This window comes from Etheostoma cragini, chromosome 3, assembly GCF_013103735.1.
Source record: "Etheostoma cragini isolate CJK2018 chromosome 3, CSU_Ecrag_1.0, whole genome shotgun sequence".
Taxonomy (NCBI): domain Eukaryota; kingdom Metazoa; phylum Chordata; class Actinopteri; order Perciformes; family Percidae; genus Etheostoma; species Etheostoma cragini.
Genome location: NC_048409.1, coordinates 4295198 through 4307587, shown reverse-complemented (window position 1 = coordinate 4307587; position 12390 = coordinate 4295198). Strand labels below are relative to the sequence as shown.

The window sequence follows — 12390 nt, the reverse complement described above, 5'->3', positions numbered from 1 at the left end:
CCCCCCCCCCCCCCCAATAGCATTTAAAGCTACAGACACAGAAATGGCACATACTAAGAAAAGCTCATTGTGGGACTTGCTCTAGTGGCTGTAGTTCTGCACCAAGGCCGAATTTCGGGAAAGAGACTTCAGATACAGTATTAGGGGACCACTGAGGCCTAAATAAAAGAGACTTCAGATGCAGTATTAGGGGACCACTAAGGTCTTTATAAAAGAGACTTCACATACAGTATTAAGGGACTGCTAAGGTCTGAATAAAAGCAATCCATAAACCAGCATGTTACAGGACCTTTTAATATATTTTCACATTCCTTCTTCAAATGTTCAAAGTACACATGAATTAGTATGTATGCGTGCACACGGCTCTGCAAGTTTTGCTCACAGCTCTGTATTTCTTTCAGACTGTATTTGCTGATCAGCCACAAGTGGCTTACATTCAGCAGGATGGTACAACGCAACAGGTAAATTTACCATGTAGGCTACTGTCATGTCATTACCTAGCTGTGTATCACCTGTTTTAAAAGAAATATTGTTTTATTACTTTAAAGCAATGTAATCTCATTCATAGGTCACAGTTTTGCTGCCCAGTGGACAGAACATGAATGCCGCCAATTTACATGTTCTCAGTAATGTAGCAGAGGCTCCCCAAGCTATCCTGGAGACAGTTTCCCAGGTGAGGACACTTTGTGTTGTTTACCTTACCAAACAAGTGAATGGTATGTGTCTGTTCTCATTTTAACCCACAGTCATAGCAAAAACATGTTGTTGTCATTCCCTCAGGTAAGTGGACTCTGTGCAGTTCACATGCAACTTACATTGAGATATTTGTAGTGCAGATACAGTATAACAGCGTGTAGGCTTGCGATGGTATGAGATTTTCACGGTATGATAACCATCCCGGAATATATTGCAGTTTCACGGCAGTCCATATTAAACAGTTATTATCATTAGTATCAGTTACAATGACCCTTAAAGTAATGAAAACAGAAATTGTTTTTGGGTTGAACAAACAATTTATTATAAATTAAACTTGAAACCATTTTTTTTTTTTATTGAAGTATGTGTAAAAAAAGTCTATTTTTTGAAAATAAAGTACATTTTTTAATACGGTAGATAAGCAAATGTAAACCCCAAGATACCGTCAATTTTTATATCATGCTGGGATTGCTGTAACCTTAATGGCATGTGATATAGGATACACAAAAATAATCTTCAGAAATCTCACAGGTGAGCATTCAGAGATTTTGATTTTATTATAAGTAAATGTACATTACATTTTTATTGCATTGTTACACGTGAACAAGCCTGAAAATGAGAACTTGTGAGTGTGTTTAACTTTAAGATAAACAGAACACTTTTCAACCTTTGCAATGATCAAACACACACAGGAGCACCTGTCTGTGTCCAATTCGCTCCCCTCCTCCATGGCTGACATGGTGGACCCCCCCAGCAGTCCCCTCGGGGCCACAGACTCCACAGACGATTCTGACGAAGATGAGGATGAAGACTCTGAGATGGATGACTGGGAACCTCGTCAGCCTCAGTCCTTCAACCCTCACAGCCTCTGTGAGTAGGGATGCTAAATTGTAAATTGATATATTTCTGACTGATAGCTGACCGAACCAATCCAACAATTTTATTCTTAATTTGTCACATGCACGCAAAGTACAATGTCTTTCTCAGGGACACTTTGACATGTGGCCGGAGGAGCCTGGGATTGAACTCTTGTGGTTGAGCGGCGACCACTCCACCTCGGAACCACAAGGCACCCAAACGTTAACCAAAAAACAGGCAGTCCACTTGTCCAGGAGGCTCGGACATACTTTTCACCTTCTGTGGACAGCTGTGGACTTGCACGGGTCGCACTGCCACGATGTTCCGTGCAATGTCTTGAACACATGCAGCCACACAGCTGGCAAACTAGCAGGGGAGGCCGCCCGTCTGCGGTGGAGACGGGCTCAGACATGCATGGCACCACCGCAGTCCCCAGATTTAACCGCGCCGGTCCTTTTCGACATAGAGGCATGTGTCATGTAGCTGTCTGCGGTGAGCACCATCCAGCTCAGAGCTACGAGCCAAAAGAAATAGCTTAAAACACACCTTGCTACATGCATATGAACACAAGCATGTTAATTAGCAGTTTTCCTTTACAATGCAAAAATAGTCATTTTTAAATACGTTTTTTATTTTAGTTTTTAATAATATTGTTTTAAACTGTAAACTAGTCTATCCACAACATTCCTCTTTCTTTGTGGTGGAGTTCTAAACTCCGGTGGATTTCTGAGGACTATGGTTAACTGCTCAGTTCCTTTGATCTCTGCAGGTTCGGTCCAATCAGAGTTTTCCGTTTTCTGTTGCACAACTAAAACAACCTTTGAACGTAAATGTTTCACTAAAACAAGTTCCTTCCCGAGGCTATCTTGCAGTGGCACCGGTGCTCCGTCCGGCTCGTTACGCCGCCCGGGATGATTGTGATTGGTTTAAAGAAATGTGAAAAAACCAGACCATGTTTTCGCCCTTCACAGTGCTGTGGAGGAAGTTAGTAACTGGCAAAATTCTTCTTGTCGGTTAACTATAAAGTGGTTAATTATTGACATCCTTTTCTGTGAGTGACGTGGTCCATAGTGGTAACAAAGCCGCCTGGTCTGCCACTCATGTAGAACAGACAGCAGAGTCTTGAGTCTTGACTGTGAAATGATGGTCTGTTTGATGACACTCCGCTCAGGGATTTTGCATTGACCTGACAGTAGTATTTTATGCATTTCTAAATACATACAGTACATGTTTTTCTTGATAAGCAATTTGTGTTCTAATTTGCTTTCAAGACAAAGTCACAAATCTGCCAAATAAAAAATGAATGCCTAATAGAATTGTAGCTCACTGAAACAACTTATGTCTTGTCCTGTGGTTGCTGAACAACCTTATTTATTTTATATACAGTGTCTTTGGTTCTGATTTGTGTCTTATTGATCTCTCTTAGGGTGTGAGGAGTGTAATATTGCCAACCCGTCTGTGTGTCTGAAGCACGGCCCTCTGCACCCCATCCCCAACCGGCCCGTCATGTCCAAGGCCCGGGCCAGTCTGCCTCTGGTCCTCTACATCGATCGCTTCCTGGGCGGGGTGTTCTCCAAGAGACGCATCCCTAAGCGCACACAGTTTGGTCCTGTGGAGGGACCCCTGGTTCCTCAGAGTGAAATGCAAGACCACTACATTCATCTCAAAGTAATTTGTCCATCTGATTGCTATTGAGTTAGGGTTCTGTGTTACGCTGCACTGAGTAAAATGTAGTGGTGGAATGTAACTGAGTACATTTACTCAAGTACTATACATAGGTACAAATGTTGAGGTACTTTACTTAACTTGGGTCTTTGCTTTTTATGCCACTTTCTACTTCTACCCTGTTACATTTCAGAGAAAAATATTGTACTTTTTACTCCACTAGATTCATCTGACAGCTTTAGTTACTTGTTACGTTACACAGTAAGAGTTTTGCACACAAAACACAAGGAGTTTATAAAATCTTTTATTATAAACGAAATATAACAATATAAGGGCCTACAAGTCCAACTGTTGGAATCCTTTACATTTTCTAAAATGGGAGGATTTTTATTCATAAAGTACTTTTTCTTTGAATACTTGAAGTACATTTTCAGTAACATTTTATTCCAGGACTTTCACTTGTAACAGAGAATTTGCAGTGTGGTATTAGTACTTTAAGATAAAGGATCTGAATACTTCTTCCACCACTGACTAAAATGTTAATGTAATACAAACACATATCTCCTACCATCTTCTCTATTAAGAGAAGACCTGCTTGTTAAATTTGACATCCTGATACTGGATAGGGATACCTCTTGGCTGCAGGAAGTAATAATACTTAAAAATCTAAACCGTCTTTGTCTCCCTCCTTATTTTAGTATAGTTAGAAATAAAGTAATCAGAGTTGTGAAAGCATTGCATTACAAACACCCAGAAGCAAAGAGCATTTTTTATTATAGTGTCCTAACAAAGAAACAAAAAAGGAGTTTTAGTTAAGTTCTATAGGAAAGTATTGGGTAAACTAAGGGAAATGTTTTTGCATGGACAACGAAGTGCAGTCGAAGGTTTCACTTTCCCGGTTTGGTCTCTAACCAGATTTCTGCTGGTTGTCTTAGCTGTGCATGCTGGATGCAGAGAAAGATGGAGAGAAGTCTGACGACACGTGGCTGGACCTTTCTGACGAGGACAGCTGTAACTGGATGATGTTTGTGCGACCGGCTCAGAACCACCTGGAGCAGAACCTGGTGGCCTACCAGTACGGCTCGGAGATATTTTACACGTCCATCAAGAACATCCAACCCAAACAAGAGCTCAAGGTTTGTGTTGGTCATTTCTCCTGCTTCATATGTAGCACTGAACACTAGGGCTGTAACAAGATACAATATGAAACCAAAATCGCAACACTATGATGCACGGACCTGTGTCGCGGTGGGGGAAGGCAGAATCGCGACACACACCTTGTGTTATCCTTCCCATCCAGTGCTACTACATCTTTAAATTACTATTATTATAAGTCGTTTTGGTGCCTTATCCTCCTTTTTATCAGGTAAACTTAGCTAACTGTAAATATTGCTATGGGTGGGAGGGGATCTTGCAAACTTGATTACTGATGTTATAGCCGCAAAGTGAATGCAGTATTAGCAACAGTAGGCTAATTCATGTGGGTACTATTTTATGTTTGAGCTTATATTGCGCATCTGTTCATTTGTGCTGCAAGAGTTATGTTTCTGTTTATTGAATGCGTTATTCAGTGCAAATATAACCGAGAATGTAGTTTATTCTCAGTAACGATGGTATATTAGGGTATTACTGTTGCTCTGTTAAATGTTCCACTGTACTGTTGTTACGCAGATCACGGAGCTGTGATCGACGGCACCATAGTTAAGTGAAAGTGGGTCAAGTTGTAATGTACTGCCCCTACCAGCAGGTGGTAGCATTGCCATGTAATGTTGTTACTGTTACTTGAATGTTAGGACTGGACTAGGCTGTAGTAATTTATGTAATTTTTTTATATTTCCTTCTGAAGGTGTGGTATGCAGCATCATATGCAGAGTTTGTCAATCAGAAGATCCACGATGTTACAGAAGAAGAGAAAAAAGGTTAGCCCCGTACTTCGCTTAATATCAACACATGTCTCAGCCCTGCTGTGGTGTGAGGTGTCCCGTTACAAATCCAAACGGTAGTAGGTCCTCATCCTCACTTTGTATTGTTCCTTGTTGAAACCGTTACTGATTCTGATTCCCTCAGTGCTCCGGGAGCAGGAGAAGAACTGGCCTTGTTATGAGTGTAACCGCCGCTTTGTGAGCTCTGAACAGCTGCAGCAACATCTCAACATGCATGACGACAAAGTACATTCTGTTACCAGGTAAAAACTTACCATATTTTTCATTTTGTCTTTCCTTTTCTTATCACATTATAGTCCAAATGACCCGCCCACTGTTTCTTTCAGATCCAGAGGCCGGGGGCGAGGCAGAGGCAGGAGGAGATTTGGGACAGGAAGAAGACCGGGGCGCCCCCCTAAATTTATTCGCTTGGATGCACCTGTAGACGCTGGTGGGGACAAGACAGTAAGGGACACATTTGTTTATGCTTCTGTGTGAAATCGACACTGGGACACCTTTTGGAAAAATGTAACTGCACGTCTCTCGGCCATGGCTTGGTTGCGTTGCATTTCCCCGTGACTCATTTCCTGATTCTTCTTCTCCATAAGCAAGATGAAATCAAGGAGAGTTTACGGTTCACTTCTCCTGCTACAGATTTCTCAAAGTGGTCAGAAAACACAGGGGAGACACTTTGTTTCCCTCACTATGACTCTAGAGTCGCCACTCGCTCCGAAGCTAATCGCCATCACTCTCTCACTCACTCTACCACACACACACCGGCCCTGCTATTTTTCTTAAATAAGTATATCATGCCACTTACGCAGTCTACGGAGAGGACACAACTGAGGCTAAGGAGCCCCCCCCCAGGACCCCCCACAGCCCTGCCAGATGAACTTCCATACCCCTTCGTCAGTTCAAAATGTATATCTTCTTACGTATGTAAGAACATATGTAGAACAGTAAGCAGTAGAAAGCTTCTACTACTGGGAGTGAAGCTAAATGTTTCAACAATATTTCCATCAACTTTTATTTTAAGCCATTTACTTTTGGCTAACTATTTCATTTGTTAGCTTATTTTTAAACCCTTTCTCCATTACTTTAAATAATAATTCAAGCTGTTTAGCTGTTACTTAATCTAGTTAATTCACCTGTTTTCACTTGCTAACTAGTTTTTCACATTGTTACATAACTGCAACATGTGGGGTTCAGACGTTACAGTTGACATCCTGTTAACATGTGGATATATTTTTCCAATCAAATCATAATTTGTTGTTTTAGTTGAGCTAAGATCTGTCTGCACACCCTCTGCCGATGTATCCCCTGGGGTACACTGGTTGTACTGGTAGGGTATCACTGGATTAAGTGATTAGTTGACTGGCTTGAAAAAATTGTGACTGACCTTTTATTATCTTTTTTGAATCAGGAGATGATGGAACTGACAGAGAAGGCGCTGGAGGAGCAAGTGGAGGGAGCTCAAAACGGGATGAAGGTGGTGGAGATGGAGTTGGAGGCCGGGGCCGAGGGCCAGCTTCTACCTCCCTCAGGAGAACCAGAGGCAGAGTCGGTCACCCCGTCCTCCAACACGGCGCTGTCAGTCCCACTAAAGGAGGACCCTGCACACAGCAGTCATTCAGACAGCCACCTCACATCTCAGGACATGCGCCGTGCCAAGAGGATCCGGGTAAGACTGCTGCGGTCGCTGATACGTAGGGGTGTGACGAGACACTCGGCTTAGGAGATCATTCACAAGATTGGGTTCACAATAACTAGATGAGATTTTAACAATATTTCTTTAGGATATAACAATTCTTTACATTTTTTTTTCAATATTTCCTTCAAAACATACAACTCGCAATATGAACATTACACCCCCACTCTTCGTCATCCCCACCCAGCCAAACAAAAAACAAAAAAAGATGACATAACTACAATTTTTAACACCATTCAACAAAATACCAGCATACACAAAGCTTCTTCCAGAAAACTCAGGTCCTTCCCTCTTTTCACTTGTAGATCAGTCAAACCACCCAAGCCCTCTCATAAGCCCGCTCACCAAATGAAAACGGAGCACTGAACGATTTTGCCATAGACTCAAATGACTGGCTTCTCTGCTGTATAACTTATGGATAGCTTCTTCAGACCTAATAACTGCAACGTAAGCTTCTAACTTCTACTTGAAGCTGTGTGTGATTTTCTAGCTCAACTACTTTAGTTTCCGCCAATTAAAAATAAAAACAGTAAAAATAACTAATGATTGACCATGTTTTTTTTGGTCTTATTTTTTGAAGTGCAAACCATTGTCAAAGTAGTCCTCTAGGAATAATCAAAGTGCAAAGACAGACCGACCAATTGTTTTCTTCAAGCATGATCCACTCAGCCTTATTTCTGGCAGTAGTTGAGACCTTTGGCCACTGACTTTGTCTCCTGCAGTTGTAAAGACAATTTTCTCACAGTGATTACGTTCTAGCGCACAACCAAATAACCATCAAACAATCAACAGATGATTATGTGGAACAAACTATCCTTTGTTCTCCTCTGCATTTTCTTGATTGCAGCAGTAAGCAATGAAGTAGCTACTCGAGTATCGATTTATGACCATTTCAAGATGAGCGGAGAACATTTATTTTTCTTGGATATCATCATTAAAGCTTTAGTGAGTAACTTTTTGACATTAAGAAATGACCTTTACATTCAGAAGCTCAAATGAAGATAATTCCCTACACGACAGTATTGTTGCTGTCATTACTTAGAATTTCTCATGGGGGCGACAGAAACTGTGCACTATAACTTTAAAAGTAAAGTCAGCCTCCTGACCTTAATTTTGATAAAGACCGATAAAACAAAGAGAGAAGAGGTGTCTAACGTTCTAATACTGGGTTTTTTCATACAGCTTTTTTTCCCAACTACCACTCTGCTGCCGCTCTGCAAAAGTTCAAAGTCAACTTTGGAGAAAATCGTCACACCTCTACAAAAATGCAACAGTGTTTGAGATTTTTTGGTGTCATAGTGGCCATGATTTGCTTTACAACAGTGTGTCTCTCTTCCTCAATGCGTGCTCCCCTCACAGATGGATGTACAGGTGGGTGGGACCTTGAGGATCGCAGAGGAACACATTTGGTTCAAAGATTCTGTCATTTTCCATGGTGTTAATGTTGACGTGACATTTCAGGACATGCCCCCTCCCGCACACTCCATTGCATCCATCACCCTCTCCCCATGTTTCAACAGATCCATGTCAGTCAACACTGCTGGGGGTTTTCTGACAACAGTTCCTATTTCTCTCTTTTCCATGGCAGAACGCAGCGCTGCAGCACCTTTTCATCAGGAAGAGTTTCCGTCCTTTTAAGTGCACCCACTGTGGCAAGGCCTTCCGGGACAAAGACAAGCTAGAGCAGCACCTGCGGGTCCACGGCCGCGACGCCTACGCCTTTTCCTGCCACATTTGCAGCAAGAGCTTCATGAGTGACTCGGCCCTGGAGGACCACCTAGTGGTGCACACAGAGAACCGCTCCTACTCTTGTCTCTTGTGCCCAGAAACCTTTGAAAGGCTGGACCTGCTCAAAGACCACGTGGGGGTGCATGCTGTGGAGGGCTGCTTTACCTGTCCTTCCTGCAAGAAGACGTTTACTGACTTCATCCAGGTTAGTGATGAATGTCTCATAATCCCTATTTGAACAGGATAAGTATTACCTGGTGACCTTTAGTCATTTGGAGTAGTTACAGAGGTTGTCTGTGATCTTAATCTGTCAAGTAAAAATCCCCCGGAACACCAACCCATATGCGGTACTGAGGCCTCGCTCTGGCCGCCCCCCTTGCGTCTCAGAGGCAGTAAACTCTTGGGGTTCAGATATGTCCGTAAATATGCTTATCCGGTGCGTATGCGCCTCAAGAAACTCCGACGTGGGGGTACATTTTTAAAGCACACAAAGTCCCTAGATGACACTCACATAAAGCTAGCGAAAGCGAAGGAGAACAAGATCTATTGTAACAAAAGAAAATAAGAGGCGACGATTGGTCTTGGTGGTAATTGTAGAGTCACTGTGATTGTATGCAGTGTCCAGCGCAGCGTTTTCATTAAAGTTGAACATTCTTCGATGATGCTCAGCCCCCTGGTCACGCTGCTGCTGTGTGTAGCATCGTGTGAATACCAGGGTTCCACGGGGTCTTTTTAAAAGTCAAAAATTCCAAATGTTAGCGTCTTAAATTCGCTGAAGTGTTGTTTTAGGTCTTAAATGATTTGATACACATCTTACTTTTCCTACGTCCATGTAACACCGCCTCTGTTGGTGTTGTAGTTCTTTCTTTCCGTAGTCCAAATATAATTCGCCGCACATTAGGATTGCACGATTAATTGTTAAAATCTCGATTCAACCTAATCACGATTTCATTGTTAAATAACCATGTTAACCATCTTTTTTTTTGTTCTTTTATAACCCTGATTCTCTTCATTTAATTTTACGAGCCGACTGCATTACAAATGCTACTACTTTCTTCTGTGAGTTTTAAACATAGACTGTATGTACATAGGTTTTAAAGTGCTCCAAAGCTCTGCGATGCTCTCCCTTCTCTTCATTGGAGCCTCTTTGTTTACAGGCTTGTGGTGATGAGCAATGTGCAATAGGTGCCCAAAAAATCTACCAATTACTGCTAATTTGCTTTGTTTTGTCATGGGTCATATGTAATACGCATTACACTTTGTGAGAAAAAGAATTATGGCAGAGAATCGTGATGTGAAAATGTACTTTGCAATTACTTTTGTGACTCTACATGTCTTTGTACTTAAATATTGCGATATAGGTCTTAAATTTAATTCATAATGGTCTTAAAAAGTCTGAGTACACTCAGTGATCGTTAGACAATTTAGTTAATATACAGATGTTTTGGTTGTAGAGTAGCCAGAATTTCAGTCGAGAAGGTTTTCTTTGGTTGTTTTACTCTGTTCTCAGACTGCAAAATGTTCTCGTCCTTAGGTAAAGAAGCATATACGCTGCTTCCATTCAGAGAAGATCTTTCAGTGCTCAAACTGTGAAAAAGCCTTCTGCCGGCCAGACAAGCTGCGTTTGCACATGTTGCGCCACTCTGACCGCAAGGACTTCCTGTGCTCAACATGTGGCAAACAATTCAAGGTAAGATGAAAAGATGGAGGATTGAAAGATACCAGTTGGCAGTGTTGGTTAAGAAGATGTGAGTTCTCATGTGACATGTCATTTTCCTGGGACATCAAGAGGAAGGATAAGCTGCGGGAGCACATGCAGCGCATGCACAATCCCGACAGAGAGGCCAAGAAGGCTGACCGAATCCACCGCTCCAAAACCCTGAAACTGAAGGTGCCCACCACCGACTTCGAGAGCTTCATGTTCAAATGCCGAGTGTGCATGATGGGGTTCAGACGCAGAGGAATGCTGGTGAGCAACAACTTGCAGAAAGGTTTTTTATTTTGTTCTTACTGAATTCTAATACACATTGCTTTATTTTTCTGGTTCCAGGTCAATCATTTGTCAAAGCGTCATCCAGAGATGCGTATTGATGATGTGCCTGAGCTCACGCTGCCAATTATCAAGCCCAACAGGGACTACTTCTGCCAGTACTGTGACAAGGTTTGTTTTCCACAGCCTTGTATGTGTACAGTGAGGTTTGGAGGCTGCTTGGCATTATTTTTATTCATATAATGATTTCAGAGTGCAATCCTGTGTGCAATCCTGTTCTGCATGGATGCCTATGCTTTGAATCAAACATGTAAACTTCTGCTTTACCTGAAACTCCTGAGCTTTCAGTAGAATGTTAAAGGTTGAATTCAGTTTTTTTTTTTAATTAACCTGGACCCTCAGTTTTTGTGTCTAAGGGACTGATTGAAAACAACAAGCTCTGAAATTGGTCCAGTATTGCATTGCAAAACAGCGGTGAAAAAAGCTGCAGTGTTACTGCTTCAACAATAACCACTCTGGTTTGATTGAAACAAACTCTTAATTCACCCATTTACATGTGAAAATATGATGGCTACACACTAAATGTACTGTTTATTTACATGGAGTCTAATGAGTTAGGCTAGGGTTAAACTAAAAGGATCTTACTCTTTAACAAGAAGCTCTATCAGTGTAGGGATCCTTTCCATAATGTTGTCCGATACTTACAGCTGTGTGTTTAAAAAAAGTCAATAATGCTCAATATCTTTAGAATAGCGTTTAATTCCGTAATGTCAATGCATTGGGAACACTGCACATTCAATTCCAAATCAAAACATGACCAAAATTGATCAAGAATGCGCTATATCTTTTCAGAAAGTGAAGAAAATGGAATATTAGGCTGTTCAGGCTGTGCAGTATTTGCATTTTTCTTTACAAACTCTAATTTGTACTGCATAAACTGAAAAAGTCTCAAGGGTTTGCTTCACTTTGAATCACTGCACTAATATTTAGTTGCATAACCATTATTTCTGAGAACTGCTTCACATCTGTGTCGACCAACTTCTGGCACCTGAGAACAGGTATTGCACCTCAGGACGATTGAACTACATTCCTCAATTCCTCTGCATTACCGGGTTTTGGGTCATTGTCTTGTTGAAAGACCGATTTCAAAGGCATTTCCTCTTCAGCATAAGGCAACATGACCTCTTCAAGTATTTTGATGTAGTGAAATTGATCCATAATCCCTGGTATGTGATAAATAGGTCCAACACCACAGTGTGAGAAACATCCCCATAACATGATTTTTTTGCACCACCATGCTTGGTTGTCTTCACAGTGTACTGTGGCTTGAATTCAGTGCATGGGAGTCATCAGACAAACTCTCTGTGGCTCCTAGACCCAAAAAGAACAATTTTGCTCTCATCAGTCCACAGAATGTTGTGCCATTTTTCCTTTGGCCAGTCACTGTGTTCTTTGGCAAATTTCAACCTATTAAGTCTTTTTTTTCCAGCAATGGGACTTTGCGGGGGCTTCTAGCTGATATCTTTGCTTCACATAGCCTTCTTCTGATCGTAACAGTACTCCATTCAAATGGGAGTTTTTTCAGGCTTTAGATGCCATTTCAGGGCATTTTAAATAATTCCGGCTGAGCAGCCTATAAGGTTCTGCACTTCTTTATATGTTTTCCCCTCTCCAATCAACTTTTTAATCAAAGTCCACTGTTCCTCAGAGCAATGTCTGGAACGTATTGCAGTATGAAATGCACTATAATAAATACAGTGGGTACGGAAAGTATTCAGACCCCTTTAAATTTTTCACTCTTTGTTTCATTGCAGCCTTTTTCC

General features: G+C 41.6%; 1 protein-coding gene across 5 annotated transcripts in view; it reads left to right on the top strand.

Annotated features, from left to right (window-relative positions):
* Window positions 1–12390, top strand: part of prdm10 (PR domain containing 10) — a 20631-nt gene that overhangs the window by 2854 nt on the left and 5387 nt on the right. For 4 of the 5 annotated variants that reach the window (XM_034866353.1, XM_034866368.1, XM_034866357.1 and 1 more), the window contains exons 4-17: window positions 402–461; window positions 569–673; window positions 1389–1566; window positions 2981–3222; window positions 4155–4355; window positions 5066–5138; window positions 5287–5404; window positions 5489–5606; window positions 6565–6822; window positions 8209–8220; window positions 8438–8782; window positions 10112–10267; window positions 10367–10546; window positions 10628–10738. In XM_034866353.1, coding sequence (XP_034722244.1) covers window positions 402–461; window positions 569–673; window positions 1389–1566; window positions 2981–3222; window positions 4155–4355; window positions 5066–5138; window positions 5287–5404; window positions 5489–5606; window positions 6565–6822; window positions 8209–8220; window positions 8438–8782; window positions 10112–10267; window positions 10367–10546; window positions 10628–10738 — 2157 coding nt within the window. The remainder of the gene's footprint in view (window positions 1–401; window positions 462–568; window positions 674–1388; window positions 1567–2980; window positions 3223–4154; window positions 4356–5065; window positions 5139–5286; window positions 5405–5488; window positions 5607–6564; window positions 6823–8208; window positions 8221–8437; window positions 8783–10111; window positions 10268–10366; window positions 10547–10627; window positions 10739–12390) is intronic. The other variant, XM_034866376.1, reaches the window with a different exon arrangement.